Source organism: Dicentrarchus labrax, unplaced genomic scaffold, assembly GCF_905237075.1.
Source record: "Dicentrarchus labrax unplaced genomic scaffold, dlabrax2021, whole genome shotgun sequence".
In the NCBI taxonomy this organism is placed as follows: Eukaryota; Metazoa; Chordata; class Actinopteri; family Moronidae; genus Dicentrarchus; species Dicentrarchus labrax.
This window is the reverse complement of record NW_026136703.1, coordinates 1,078,986-1,094,970: the sequence shown is the minus strand read 5'-3', so window position 1 is coordinate 1,094,970 and position 15,985 is coordinate 1,078,986. Positions and strand designations below refer to the sequence as shown.

At 40.3% G+C, this 15,985-nt stretch overlaps 1 protein-coding gene across 1 annotated transcript in view; it reads right to left on the bottom strand.

The window, feature by feature from the left end:
• Positions 1–9,933: 9,933 nt before the first annotated feature.
• si:dkey-288a3.2 (protein phosphatase 1 regulatory subunit 37) overlaps positions 9,934–15,985 on the bottom strand; it is an 84,978-nt gene continuing 78,926 nt past the window's right edge. The window contains exon 13 of the mRNA XM_051384006.1: positions 9,934–12,878. Within this exon, the coding sequence (XP_051239966.1) occupies positions 12,735–12,878 (144 nt within the window). The 3' untranslated portion in view covers positions 9,934–12,734. The remainder of the gene's footprint in view (positions 12,879–15,985) is intronic.

Here is a 15,985-nt window from a genome sequence, read left to right as displayed (position 1 = left end):
TGATCATATGTCTCTCCTACAGCTGTTCAAATTTCCATTTTTTCTGAGCAAAAGCTAAGGTTGAAAAATAACTTTTCTATGATTGGTTTTAATTATGGGATGTGTAGGACTCAGGAGATAGTCACTGTAGCATCAGTTTGGACCATTCTGATTTAAAAATTGTGAGCCCCCAATATACTAACCTGCCGAATAACCCATTGAAATAGTTGAATTTTATGCATATTTACTTTAAAAAAAAAAAAACCCACAGTGTCCGTGTGGACACCCACGTGAGCTTGGACTTTATGACCGTGTGGACTGGAAGTATGGACCGTGCATTCAGACTCCATGTGTGAAAATCTGTCAACACAGCCACCCGGGGCGAAATAAAACATAAACATCTACAACAGTAAAATTCCACATACACATTAATACAGCAGTCATTTTAATCCAAAAACATCAGATATAATAGTACAGTGACAGGGACCATTTTACTGTACAAAGACTTCTTTAAGTGCTCATTCAAATCACATTTTTAGCACTAAACATTACATTCACTAGCTATACTCCTTAACAATAGTTACTTTACGGGACTTAAGTTGAATATGGGATTGTTTGATATTGTTATTTATTACTGAACTGACTTATTGCCAGTGACAGCAACAAATCCCATGCAGTGAGAACCTTTGACATTTATGTATATATGTTCCATCATTCCTAATACAAGCCATCAGCTGCAGTAAGCCATATATGTCTGAGTGTGTGGCAGCATCTGGACTGAATCCACTCTCACTGATGCTGGTCACTGTTTCCTAACACCCCTTAATCCATGGAGGGATGACACGCGCAAACACACACACACACACACACACACACACACACACACACACACACACACACACACACACAAGAATCAAGCTGACACACATGCATGCTCACACATACAGACCTCACAAACAAACATTGACAACACACACCTACACAGACTTAAAACTACAAATCCATACCCAACTAGATAAACACACACTTATAGGAGACAGACAGAATGACACACACCCAACTGCTGGTTTAAGTGATCAGGGGACACAAGCACATACACACACAAGCACACACACACACTTCCCCTAAAACCCTGCCACCAGCCTCGTTCTGAGTACTCAGAGAGGGAAAATGTGTTTTGTTGCTTAGGAACAGTTTGCCTTGCATCTCTGCGGGGGGTCTTCTTTTGAATATCATTATGTCCCCCTCGATTGGGGAGGACGACACATTTTTCTTTTCTGCCAATATTTATCTTGGGCTCCACTCGCTCTCCGGAGGCCCACAAAAACGTTTTCATTGATTAAAGGCGGTTGAAGGCAGATTCCGCCGCCAGACGCCTCACCTCTTTTAATGTAAATTTATCAAAACGGCTGCATGGTGCCATGGCAGGTGTCAAGGTTAGGAGCAGCAGCGCTTTTCTTTTCTTTAGGTAGCAGCCTGAGGAGGGGAAGAGGATGGATATTAGGAAGAAATTAATGTTTGTTTGTTTGAGAGCCTTCACCTGAAAATACCTTGCTGCTACAATACAGAGCTGGACAGAGTCATACAGTCAGGCAGATAAACCAAAACTGGGGCCTTGGGCCATGAGCCAAAACCACCATCTCTCTGTGGATTTTCTATGCACCCTGTCATCTTAGTGTAACTTCTGCACAAGTATCTTTTATCTGTGATTTCTAAATTGATTTTGGAATTTTATCCGCTTAATAATGGCATAATGTAAGTCACACTGATTCTTAAAATATGGACAGTATTATGTCTGTGTTTGGATTGATTTGACTGAGTTATGACAGGAACAAATAGCGTAAGTACTTTAATCTCCTCCATGAACTGTCTTTTTTTAATAACTTTATTGAAACGAGTATACAACATGTATACAAGTAACAACTTGTGCATACAGATTGAGTCTATAGTCTAAGAAACTGGACGGTAACAAAATATAGTTACTAAGTACCAAAATAACTGGCCAGTAAGTACAAAAGTTGTTACTTACATGGAAACCAAGAAGAGCCAAGAAAGATAGAAAGACATTTTAGGTTGGTGGCTTGAAGATAGTTGATTGTTGAGACGCATACCAATGCTGGGAATGCTGGGCTGCTTGGCTCTGATTGGCTGTTTTCATTCAGGCCTCGTAGATTCTTGCAAATGCACTCGGAGGAGCCAAAGCTGTCTTATGTAATACTGTCAGGATATAGTGAAAGTTTCAACAAATATGACAAAAAGTTATTTTTATAAAAGTTACCTTCTTCAGCTTTAATAGTAAATACTAAATTATTACTTACTAGTATATGTTTTGTTCACAAAAGGTAACAATTTAGTACCGGGAAAGGACATGGTACTTTTTATGAAACCATTTTAAGGTAGACTATGTATAGAGTACTTGGTATTTACAGGGACATACAAAAGTCTTTATTTTACAGTCCTAGTTCCAAACCATTTATGCAATTTTATGATTGATTCGTGAAAACAATACCTATTACACATCATCAAGGTATAACAGGATACTTTGTTATACAATACTTTTAACTTGAACTCACCAAGGAAGAACAATGAAACTGGCATGGTATTTCCATGTACATACTGTGGAATTTCCTAGTAAGTAATATGTGCCTGCCTATACTGGGTAATTAAGTACTTACTAACAGTGATGGGAATAACGGCGTTACTAACGGCGTTACTTTTTTCAGTAACGAGTAATCTAATTGATTACTCTTCCCATCTTAATAACGCCGTTACCGTTACTGCCATAAAATGCAGCGCATTACAATAATTTAAGCTGTTTTTTTTATCAGACCAACAAGATCTCTGAGCCGAGAGGCAAAGACTTTTTTTTACTGTTCTTCCTTGGTTAGTGGGCAGTGCACGAGACAAGCGCATAAATGCTGATGATTGGCTGAGGTTGAGTAAAATTTTATGGTAAGCCAATCAGAGGTAGAGTTGGGCGGGTGTTCGAAAGCACGCATAGTCCGACACACAACGAACAACACAAGTGAGTCAGTCAACGAGAGACAGGTATGGCGAGCCCAAACAATCCAAAAGTAGCCTTCTCTAAATGGACAGTATAGCCATTACTTTTCCCTCCAAGAAATTAAAGGAACGAATGTAATCTTGAAATGCACATTATGCTATTATTATTATTATGTTAGATTGAAAGCACCTCATATTGTTACACTGTTCTACTTTTTCGAGGAAGAAAATACTTGAAGTACAGTATATCTACCAATTGTCTGAAGTTTTTGTTTTGTTTTATTTGCACTACAAAGAGTGTATATGTTTGTTATTTATTTTTGGTATAGTGCTTAACAAGCATAATTGAATTTTGCCCAGTTGTGGCCTGTTGAGGGACAATAAATATCAAAAGTTCCAAAACATCTATTGTGTTACTTGTATCAATCCACTATATAAACATAATATCTACATACATGGCATTTGATTGGAGGCTAGTCTCACTTTGTCCCACAGCAACATTAAAATAGTTTAGACTTATGTACATTGTTTCTGTTAATAATGTATTGTATTAAGTGTCCATTTCATTATAATATTCAGATTTATCATAAACAATTGAACATGCACATGTATTTTAAGTTCTGTTAAAGAGGGGTGGAGGTGGGGTCACATTTGAGCATTTAAAAATGTACTTGAAAGTAATGCAATAGTTACTTTCTGAAGTAACTAGTTACTTTTATAATTTGTAACTGAGTAACTAATTTACTTTTTGTAAGAAGTAACTAATAACTGTAACTAATTACTTTTTAAAAGCCCAACAGTGCTTACTAACTATTAATTTATTTCTGAATAAGGATATTTTTACCATCTAGTTTCCTAGTACATTTACATGTATCTACTAGGTAATAACTTTGTACTTTCTAGCCAGTTCTTCTTCGAGAAACTTTCCTTATAACTTTGCACTTTTTGCGAGTTTCACAGGCCAAAACAGTTCTGTTCCCAGGCCATCAAATACAGGCACGAGCAGTGTTCAGTTAGTTGCAATTTCAAACTTCACCACTAGATGCCACTAAATCCTACACACTGGACCTGTAATTGTAAAGATTACAATAGTTATACATTTGAACAGCTTTTTTGTTTGTACATTCAGATATATAAGTGTATGGTTTGATATGGACAGTGAGTTGTGAACAGCTGATCTGTGAATATAAAATTTGGTCATATTCAATGAATCCAAACAATATAAAAGAAAAGATTCCAAAGTAAGGATAGAGTTATATTTGCCTTGTGTCTCTCCTTCTGCAGGCCCTCCTGGGGGAGGAGCGCTTCACAGTTTGATAAGATTGATATAGAAATAATAATATGAACACAAAATACACCTAAACAATTAAGTTATTCAAAAAAAATCTTAAAGGAGGCCCTCCTACACAGGAAACTGAGGACGTTTCTGGTATTGATGACTTCACAACTTCAAAAATCTCACTCGTTTGAGTAAAATCTGCTTAATTTCTGTCACTGACAACAGTACATGCCAACATAGTTGGTGCTAAAACAGTAAAAAAAAAAGTTGTTTTCAGCTAATTAACTCTGACACTGTGCTCATAATGATTTTAAGCCATCAACTCCTAACCTGGCTCTGACACCAGCAGTGTTAATTGGAACAAAGATGCATGAAATTTAACCACAGACAGACACACTTCAGTCTGTCCATCATCCAATCTTTCAATTATTCCATTCAATCTGGTCAGAGTTTAGTTTTACTATGGGCATCAAAAAAGTAAAATTCCTGTTTTCATGTTGAAATTGGCCATCTAATAAACAAGAAAAGAAAAAAAGAAAAAAAGAATATTTTTGTCCTCGTGGAGGCACACAGATTCAAAGAAAAAGTTTGTAAAGCATTTTTTAAATTGAAAATGAAGAATGTGAATTGTGAATTTTAAGGAAAAAAAAAACTTACTGTAAATTACTGTTGATCAGAGATAGAAATTAGGCTCATCAGGGATGAAGTCTATGCATTTTAAACTTTTGCCATATCATTTGCTAACTAATGCAGTTAGAGAGTTTTGGGCGTCCAATAAAAGAAAAAGTCAGGTGACCTTTGTTGTCATGGTAGCAATAGTCAGGTGACATTATGATGGTCAACATACCCATATTACATAAGGTATGTACGTAAGTTATGTTACATAATGGACAAGCCAAACACTGGCTCTAGATAGGGGCCTTTAATGTTTTTTGCGAGCTTCACAGACACTGTGGTTTCTCCTACACACTCGGAAGGCAGAGCTGGGGCAGTTGTGATTCAGGTGCTAGAATGGGTCGTCTATGCCCTACCCAGTCCAGTCGAAGTGTCCATGGGCAAGATACTGAACCCCAAATTGCTCCTGATGGCTGTGCTGTTGGTGTGAGTGTGTATGGTTGATCTTAGTATCATTGTGAGTTCTTTTGATAGGAAGGGCAGGCTGGAACCTTGCAGTGTGAATGTTTGTGAGTGTGTTGTAAAGTGCTTTGAGTGCTTGGTAGACCAGAAAAGCACTGTTTAAATAACATTTACCAAATGCAAATGGTTGCAAACTGCAACTTCACCGCTAAATGGCACTGAATCCTACACACTGGTCCTTTAACAGTCTGAAGGTTTTAAAAAATAACTATACATTTTGTAATGGATGAACTGGTTTGTTGCATTCCTTGTAGCCCAGCTAAATTAAATTAATAAAGTTTTAATTTTTTTTGCACATATGTCTTCACAGCCTCCAAATACATCATCTTTTGCAGTTGTTCATCAGTGTCATATTTCCAGTTGTATCATGTCCTCCCACTGCGTCACTTCCCGTCAAGACTCTTGAGCTCCTTCATCATTAAACAAACAGACCTGGAGTCTCAATGAGTGCGCTGACATTTGCTCACATCTCCACACTCAGCAGCAGTTTGACAGCCTTTGTGAAGGAGCCAAATTTGGATTTCATTGGGAGTATACACGGAGCCTTAACTCGCCTGCTCCCCGCTTCCATTCCTGTCGTCTGTTTCTCAAAAGTTGGCACAGCCACAAGAGCCCTGTAGAAGCGATCCCCTCCTCTTCACTCCCTATTTCCCCGGTAATGAATGGGCATGTGTCATTCCAACAAGCAGGCCAACTCGAGAGAGGAAGAGGAGCAGTCTGCTTCCTCTTCTCCACTAATGAGTACCAGCAGCCTCTTGGCTTTTATCAAAGGAGAACGTCTTCAGCAACCAGTCAGCGCAGGCTGCGATACATTCATCTTTGTCTATACAACACGATGTATGCACAGCATACTCTTGACATATAAGAGTTAGGAATTGTTTGGAAGACTAGAAAGGCGCTATACAAGTACAGGTCCATTTACCATTTAACATTCCCACCATGAGCAAGAACTTGGCGACGGCGGCAAGGAAAAGGTGGGCGGCCATCTGCCTTGACCAGTTGGGGTGAGAGAGAGAGAGAGAGAGAGAGGTAACGACAGAAGGACAGAGACATAGACGAAGGTGCACAGCAACAACAGTGGCAACAACTACACTAATAGTAGTGACTGATGGTGATAATGATAATGATGATGATGAACATGAAGAAGATGATGATGACGACGACGACGACGACGACAACAATGGAGGACAATGAACAGTGATTATAGTAATAATAGTAACTGTAGTAATAATAATAGTAATAATAATAATAATAACAATAATATCAGTGATATTAGCAATGGCAATCTAGCAGGACCATGGCAGGAGGCTCCACCAGGATCCATGAGAACCTGCGAGACGAGAAAGCACAAGAACTCCGGGGAAGAAGTGAAGTTAGTAACATGCATTAATGGAACATGAATGAGTGCAGAAAGAGAGAGAGAGGAAGAGAGGAGCTCAGTGCATCATGGGAAATCCCCCGATAGTCTAGGCCTTAGTCTTTAGTCTTGTACCACCAATCAACATGTAAACCAAGCATTGTAAACTAAGCAAAAATAGAAAGTTAAGAAAATTACTTTGACAAACAAAACATTTAATCTAAACTTTAGAGTTTAGATTAAATTAGTTTAAGGTCAATAAATAAAAAAAATTATAAGATAAAAGTTGATACCGAATGCATAACTATGGAACAGTTTACAGAACTGATGTAAATCAAAGGTCCTCACTGGTGTCCAAAGACAAATGTGTATGTGTGTGTGTGCAGTGGGAGGGGGACCAGAGGAGAAGCAGAGAGCACCCAGAGGACGCTGCGAGGGGCGGAACAGCCCCCGCCGGGCCCAGGCCTCGGGAAGGATGGATGGAGGGATTGTGTTGACAAGGGGGAAAGACGAAGAGGAGGAGGAGGAGGAGAGGCAGCCACACATTCAGCAGGGAGGCTGAGAGCATCGGCCAGAAACTCATCAAACCGGTGGAAACACCTCCAACAACCCAGCAACAGCAGGGTGCGTGCGTGTGTATGTGTGTGTGAGGTGGATGCTCATCATTTAGGGAGCCAGCGGTGTGTGTTTGTGTGTGTGAGCTTGGAGAAGTGGGGAATGTTTGTGGGTGATGGATGGGAGTGTTGAGGGAGGCTTCGTTCAACCATTGTTCATTAGTAAAGTACACAACTGTCCTGCCTAATTGCTCAGCCATAATGTCAGACTGCGATGAATGATTACAACCAGCACTGACCTATTGCTTCCATCAGTGCTGAAGAAAACTTCACCTCATCATCCACCCAAGGGACAAAGGAGGAGACAACGCACTGTGCGTGTACACTTTATACAAAGAAACACTTATTTGCAAAATATAAATGATTAGATCTTCAGTTAGATCCTTGTTCATTTGGTGGGTTCATCATATTTCATTAGATGTAAATGACATAAAGGAGGATGATCTCAAAGTGTGTGTTGCTACTAGCAGTTTGCCTGCCCATCCAACTTTGGTTGGCATTTTCTGGTCAGATATTCAGATAGGCATGATACTTGGAATCTGAACCAGGTAACCAGAACTATCCACAATGGAGGATCTGTCCTAGGTTTCTGCCTTTTAACAGGCAGTTTTTCTTGCCCTTGTCGCCAAGTGCTTGCTCATGGTGGTACTGTTGGGTCTCTGTAAATAATGTTTTAAAGAGTTCGGTCTAGACCTGCTCTATTTGAAAAGTGTCCTGAGATAACTTCTGTTATGAATTGGCGCTATACAAATAAAATTGAATTGAATTGAATTGAAATGAAATGAAGAAACGAAAAAAAGAAAGTCGAGCCGAGCCATGCACTGGAAAAACCCTCAAATACACTGTTACAAGTTTTTGCCTTTTATTGGCTTTATTGGATAGTGACAGCTAAAGATAGATAGGAAAGGGATGACATGCAGCAAAGGGCTGCAGGTCAGATTTGAACCTGGGCCGCTGCAGCAACTCTGTACATGGGTTGCCAGCTCTACCAACTGAGCTAACTGGGCGCCCTAAAATACACAGTTTTATGGGTTGCCACGACATGAGTACATATTATGCTCCCAAGACACGACCCCTTTCCATTTTGGACACTGGCTGGAATTTGCTCTGGTGCCACCGTCAGAAGAAACTTTACAATGCTCCAAAATTGTCAACATGTTGTTCCCATCATCCGACACATATTCTGTGCAGAAGAAGCTTGTGGCAAAATGTCTTCATGCTTACAATTTCAGACCAGTCAGTTCTTCATTTTGCTTTCCTCATTAATGAACACAGTCAAACTTTGCCGGATGCAGCTTGCTTTACTCTGCATTGTGTGTGTTTGTGTGTGTGTGTGTGTGTGTGATATTCATGCCTTGCCCTCACTCCTTCCTAACTATGATAAAGTAGGCTCGGTCCTGTCATGGACACTGCCCTACTCCCACTGCCCAGGCATCTGCCTCTTCTACCTCTGCCATCAGGACTGGATCCGGTTCAGATTGCCCAGGCTACAGGGAGGGTTGGAGGGAGGGGGGCTTGGGTTTGGGCTTGAAACCAGTCCTGGGGCCACTTTGGCTGGAGGAGAGGGAGGTTGGGAGGCCGCCATGCCCACATGGGTTATGATGGAGGAGGTCGAGGCGGCGGTGGAGGTGGAAGAAGACAAGGAACTAAAACGTCTGGTGAAGTTTGGGGGGGTGGCAGCCACATGCTGCTGTCAGTCTGCTTCCACACACACACACAAAAAAAATCACACCTACCTCCCACTCTGGCTTGGGGGCAGTGTGTCATCTGGGAGGGTGTGTGAATTGTGTATGTGTGGGTGGGGAGGTTATGTTCGGGTGCACTGGGTGTGAATTTCAGATCCCATGGAGGGAAGGCAAAGATCTCCCCTGCTAAATCCACTCGTCTGATCTCATCTGTCAATCACTGGATCTTTCTCAAGTGAGGCGGAGGGGTGGTGGAAGGGGAGGTGGTGCGGGCCGCTGTGGATGTATTAGTCATGAGAGTGACGAAACTGATACTGTCACATCCAGCACACACATCTACTTTATCTGCTCACAACTTAGTTTGATGCCCTGCAGCAGGAAGTAGAATTCTACAGGGACTGCAAGCAGAACCCACATCACACACACACACTCTGCATGTCAGTAGCACAGTTATTATTAATGGAGGCAATGAAGTTACTATACAGCACTAGCTGTGTACAAGTAATGAGCCTCACTTGATCTTAACCTGTGCATACAAATTAATTCCTACATTTTGTGGGTATTTTCATAGATTTTTTTCTGAATATTGGTAGGTAATAAAACACTTGCAGCCCAATCTCATGCCAATAGAGGTGTAGAAATTTCTCAATTGTAAAATCCATCGTGATGCAGACTTGGAAGTTTGGGGTCATCCCTATATTCCCCCGGGTCCTATGTTCGCCGCTAAGGTTAGGGTTAGGGTTAGGGTTCCCCGGTCCCATACAAAGCGGCGAACATAGAACCCGGGGAACATATGTACGCTCCTGGAAGTTTCTGCATCGATGTGGTGACCCAACATAATTGTGAGTTTGCAGCCTACACAAAATTATAGTAAGTAAGTAAGTAAGTAAAGCTTTATTTATATAGAACTTTTTTACACACAGTTACAAAGTGCTTCACAAACAAACAAATAATATACATATATGATATATATATGCATATATACATATAAATGTGTACATACATAACCATACCCAATCATATACATACATAGGGAACATATAGATACAAACATATGGAAGATAAAGAGGAAAAGAATAAATTAAAAAAGAGAGACGACAGCGATAAGTAAACAAATAAGAAGGAGATCTATAAAAGGCTTGCCTGTAGAGGTGGGTTTTGAGGAGCCGCTTAAAACAGTTCATGGATTCAGCAAATCTAACTGACTATTCCTATTCCAATGTTGGGGCTAAAACTGCAAAGGTCACCTTTAGTTTTACAGTTAGAGCGGGGAATGGATAAAAGGCAGAGATTTGAGGAGCGAATTGGCTGAGGAGTGGAATGAGGAACAAAGAGATCTGAAATGTAACTGGGGGCAAGATCTTGAAGTAGTGAATGTAATCATTAAGATCTTACAGTTGATTCAGAATTTTACAGGAAGCCAATGGAGGGATGCAAGGACATGAGTAATGTGGGACTGAAGGCTGGTCCTGTTAAAAGTCTGGTGGCTGCATTTTGGACTAACACATGTAGAGGGAATTACAGTAATGGTAAATAGTAAATGGACCTGTGCTTGTATAGCGCCTTTCTAGTCTTCTGACCACTCAAAGTGCTTTTACACTACATGGCACATTCACACAGTGATGGCAAAGCCCATCAAACAGAAGCTAACGTATTCATACACATTCACACACCGATGCCCAGCATCGGGAGCAATTCAGGATTCAGTACTGTGCTCAAGGATACTTTGAAACGTGGCGGGAGGAGCCGGGGATCGAACCCACAAACTTTCAATTAGTGGACAACCCACTCTGCCTCTGAACCACAGCTGCAGTAATCTAGATGGGAGAAAATGAAGGTGTGAATCAATAGTTAGAGATCTCTGGAGGACAAGTAGTAATTTTTTGTAATATTTCGTAGCTGCAGGAAACAGGACTGGAAGTTTTGTAACATGATGGTCAAATGTCATATACTGGTCAAAAATGATACCAAGATTCCTAAGAGTGGGTTTGATATGTGTGCGTAATGGTCAAATAAACTGATCCACTGCAGTGAAAAAAAGGTTTCAGGTCAAAATAAAATTATCTCAGTTTTATCAGGATTTAGGTGAAGAAAATTAAGAGACAACCAGTCTTTGGTGATCAATGGTTTCAAAGGCAGCAGTTGGATCGGGAAGAATAAGGATGGAGCTTTCACCTTTGTCAGCATGCATGAAAGTGTCATTATACGCTCTTAGTAATGCTGTCTCAGTGCTATGCTTTTGGCGAAAACCAGATTGAAATATGACAAAGATTTTATGACCCTCTACGAGCTTCAGAAGCTGGCATGCAACAAGTTTTTTTTTGAGTATTTTAAATAAAAAGGGAAGTTTGAAGATTGCTCTATAGCTTTCAAACTGGTCTGGATTGAGAGAGGGTTTTTTAGGAAGTGGCTGAACACTGGCAAATAGGAGAAAAATAGTAACCAGTAAACATTAAAATAGGACGACTGAATGTTTCAGGGGGAAGAACAGTGAGGGGAAAATGAGACCTTAGACCATCGATCTTGCCAATGAAAAAAGACAGGAATTTTTCACAGTCAGCAGGAGAGGAGGCATGAATAGCAGGAGGAGATGGAGTTACAAGCTGGTTAATAGTAGTAAACAAAAACCTTGGGTTATGTGTATTGCTAACAATCAGAAAAGTAGGCAGCTCATACATCTTTAATTATCTTTAATGCCAGTTCAGACTACAATGTCAGTAAAATGCTGTGACAGGGTGCCACAAAAAGCGAGCTAACGCAGACAGTCCCATCAACGCTGACCACTGACAGAGACCTCTGGTAAATTATATGACGCAACTGCTGTCAACTATGAAGAAAACTCCTGGAAAAACTCCTGGAAAATAATTTCTTAAAAAGAGTAGGAATCCTGAAAAAGCACTCAATGACTGAAAATATGTAAAAACAGAAATCATCCTTTGTGCACTTGGTAAAACCATGCAGACTTCTGTAGCTGTTTCACATTGTATTGCTGTTGAACGTCTGCCTGCCTGCGCTTCTCAGCTGATTAATGCAGATAGAACTTGGCTCAGACCATGGCTGCTACCAATGTCAGAGTAATGACACTACATCCCTATACACACACACACACACACACACACATACACCTCTGAGGAGAGTCCCGCAATGCATCACTGTGAACATTAAGTGATGATGGAACACAAGCAAACAGGGATTTGCAACGCAGACGCACACACACACACACACACACACACACACACACAAACACACTTAGAGCTCTAGTGTGAGTATTGTAGTGAAGGGGAGGGGGTGATGGTGGGGGAGTTCAGACGGGTGTGGGGGCAAAGGGGGGGAGGGCAGTTCTCTTCATTTCTAGGTGATTCACGTTTGAAGTGGGCTTGCAAAATTGCTTTATGGAAAGTGGCGAGCGGCTCGGCGGGAACATTAGGCAGGAAGCAGCGGGGAGGCCGGCGTTTCATTAGGGAGCTCTACTCCGCCTTTATTACCCAGATTTGGAGTTTTATGGTTATCATTATTTGCGATAGAATTATTATTCGCATATATCTGCTAGTCAGCTGTTTGGGTTTGGGACACTGGGACACACTGGGTGTCTGTGTGACTGAATCCATGAGTGCTTTCTGAGGTGATCTGTACAAGGTTAGCTATTTCTCCTCCTCTGTGTGCTCCACGTGCGCGCAGTCTCAGGCTGTAGTCGTGCTGTCAGCTTGTCCGTCGGCCTCGGTGGGTAACATCTCTGATGTGTCCGTGGCGAGTGGGGGGTGGCTGGCATTGCGCTGGATGATCTCTGCCTGCAGTCTTGTCTGAGTCTCCATCAGAAGCTCATCCTGTGGATCACACACAGAAACACAACCAGTGAAATTCATCGGGATTGACACACAAGTACATCCCACACAAATAAAATAAACATTTCCTTTTGTTTGCTTTGATGATCAATGATGAAAAAAACCTTGATCCTTGATTTGTGGAAGAGGCCCCCCTGACCAGGTAAAACTTTCTGTAAAATCAGTTGCCACGCATTCTGGAAAACCTGGAAAATCTGGAAGTTTAGAGACTAGTTTTCCACATGGAAACTGATTAAAATGATCAAATATCCTGGAAATAATCTATTTTACCCTGGAAATTTTTTATTGTATTTGAGTCTGTGTTAATGTTATGTTAGAGGAAAGATGCAGTCAATAGACCTATTTCACAGCAGCCATTTGAGATGAAATAGTAGGGTAAACACAGGTGTTACCAATTAAGGTTGTTCCATTCAGGTCAAACAGAGTCAGGTGCATGCTGGCTCACTGGAAAGGCTCTGCTACACTAAATGGAATGAAGCCTTAATTAGTATAACCAGTAACAGCTGTATTTACCCTATTATTTAATGGCTGCTGTGAAAAAGGTCTATTCGGAAGTAGAACAATTGGCTAACGCAGAGTGTCCGATAACAATAACCACTGTTTGTGAGCAAAAGCTGTCCTGTATTGTCATGAAAAACTAAATAGCAACAGTTGTCAAGGGAACAACATCTTTAACTATTGCTGTTATTTAAGGACCACATCATTGACATATGAAAGATGGCCATTTCCACTTCTTCCAACTGTACAAAAATGAAGCCAAAATATCCTGCATATTTGGCCACTTGGAGCCAGAGTCTGCGCAGTAGTGGTTGGGGTTGGCGCAGTGGTATCGATGTCCCACCCATACACCCAGCCAATACTAATAGTAAGGCTCAGCCAATAGTAAGGCTCAGCTGTCAATTATGACATAAAACCCCCTTTTTATAGCTTCACATAACTAATTAAAACCAAACTTATCAGTAAAATGAACACTTGAACATACATTAGTGTAATAAGATATACCTAAAATGACGAAAACCATCTTTGTGTATTTTGATTTTTTAGTTTGGCCCATGTCCAATTTGCTAACATGGAGGAAACAGGCTTTATGACCTGTACTGCAGTCAACCACCAGGGGGCGATATAGATGTTTTGGGTTCACTTTAGGAGAGCTGTCATGTCATCCATCTTTATATATGTCGATGGACCAGATACATTATACTTTTGCCATTTGACATGGTCACTGTTTCAGAATAGGCGATCATACAGAGGTGACCAGAAAGGAGGTGCCAGGGTCCAACTTCACTTTTCCACCAATAAGATAATTCCTTTTCATTGTCCTATGTTTACAGTTGTGCCTGGACAACCCAGTCTCACTCCAGGAGACAGACAGTGCGCTGGTTCCAAGCATCTGAATCACCACCCCATGTGTTGAGCAATTCAAATGGATCTGGTGGAGAGCTTAAATGTAACATGTAACAGTTGCAATGTTTACTGTTTTCTCTTGCTACTTAAATGCCACAATTCATCTACGTGGCAGAGAATGCTGGGAAACCTCACAGAATAAGTAAAAATGAAGATACAGAAGCATTTTTGAGAGCTGTTGTGGAGCTAAAATCCATCTGTTTTTCGTCAGTAAGCATGGTTTTGCTGCATGCTAGTTTTGGTCTATAAGGATCGCCAAAGCATGGGTGTGACCAGCGGCTCATTAGTAACATGTTACATTACAAAAAAGCATGCACCATATTTGCCAATAGGCTACTGTTCAGTCAGATGTCATTCTTTTATTCAAATCAGATTAGTGTTGTATGCTATTTTTTACAATTACCATCAATGTACTTGCCAAAAAGGAAGAACATAAATGCAGCAACTGGTACACCCTGGTAGTTTCAATAACAGAATTATGTTACACGTCTGATCACATCCATGGTATGAAATCAACCTAAAAACTGTTCAGTGTGACTGAAATATTGTTGATTTGCTATGAAAACTGGTGTTTAATGCTGCTTTTTTTTTTTTTTTTTTACAAACGTAGTTCTCTATTGTGTTCTCTATTGATGAGATGTGTAGGGCATCTGCCTGACAATATTACATTCAGGTATAGCCTAAATGTCGACCAAAAAAAAAAAAAAAGGTTGGTCACTTACTGGTTAGGGCAAAAGTAAAAAAAAAAAAAAAAATAGGCTAACATTAACACAATGTCAGAGTGAATGAAATGAGAAGTGAAATAAAATGGCAACTATGATTAACGACACACAGAAGCTACCTGCTGCCTGTTGGGAAAAAATGTGGAAAATCTTGAGGCTAACCAGGGAAAAAAGCTGAAAGGTGACTGAATATTGGACTTAATCAGGTGGCCAGAAACAAAAAACAATACTAACATAGTGTAACTGCAGGTTGTTATGGCGAATGTGTGCACATTCTATCACTGAGTAAACTGACAGAATGACATATTGTATGTATATTTCATATTATATTCAATGCATAACAATAACAGTAGAGAACAACTGATAAAAACAAACAGTGAATACAAACAATGAATACAATAACTGCAGGAGGTTTGTGTAAAACCAGAGATTTGGATGAAAGATTATTTTCCTGATAATTTTAGGAACTTTTTATACAATACTCTGTTCAAATAATCAATCATACATACTTTTTTTTTTTGACAAATTCAGTGTTTTTCTCTCATTGTTCTATTAGCTCTTCGGTTGTTTTAACTTTTCTAATGCAGGATGAGGCTTTGAAGGCTCTGTGAATATAGCTTGTGTTCAGATCGTCACTGTGCAGTTATCCTGTTTAAAGCTTAAATAGTAATCTAAACTTTAAAAAGAACAATGTCATTCAGTTTTCTTCACAGAAATGAATGAAATGCTGAAATGCCCTACTAAGTTTTCTTACACCCCTTAAAATCAAGAAGGCCTCATGACTCTCAGTGAGGCTTTGGTGACCCCTAGTGAGGGTCAGAACCCCTAGGTTGTCTTAAACTATTCACTTTTTACTATATTTCAGGAAAGAAGATGTTTTTTTTTTAATATAGAATGAATACAGTCTGTATTAAAACCACCACCTAGTGGCTATTAGAGGGTCCACAGCTTCTACTTGGATTT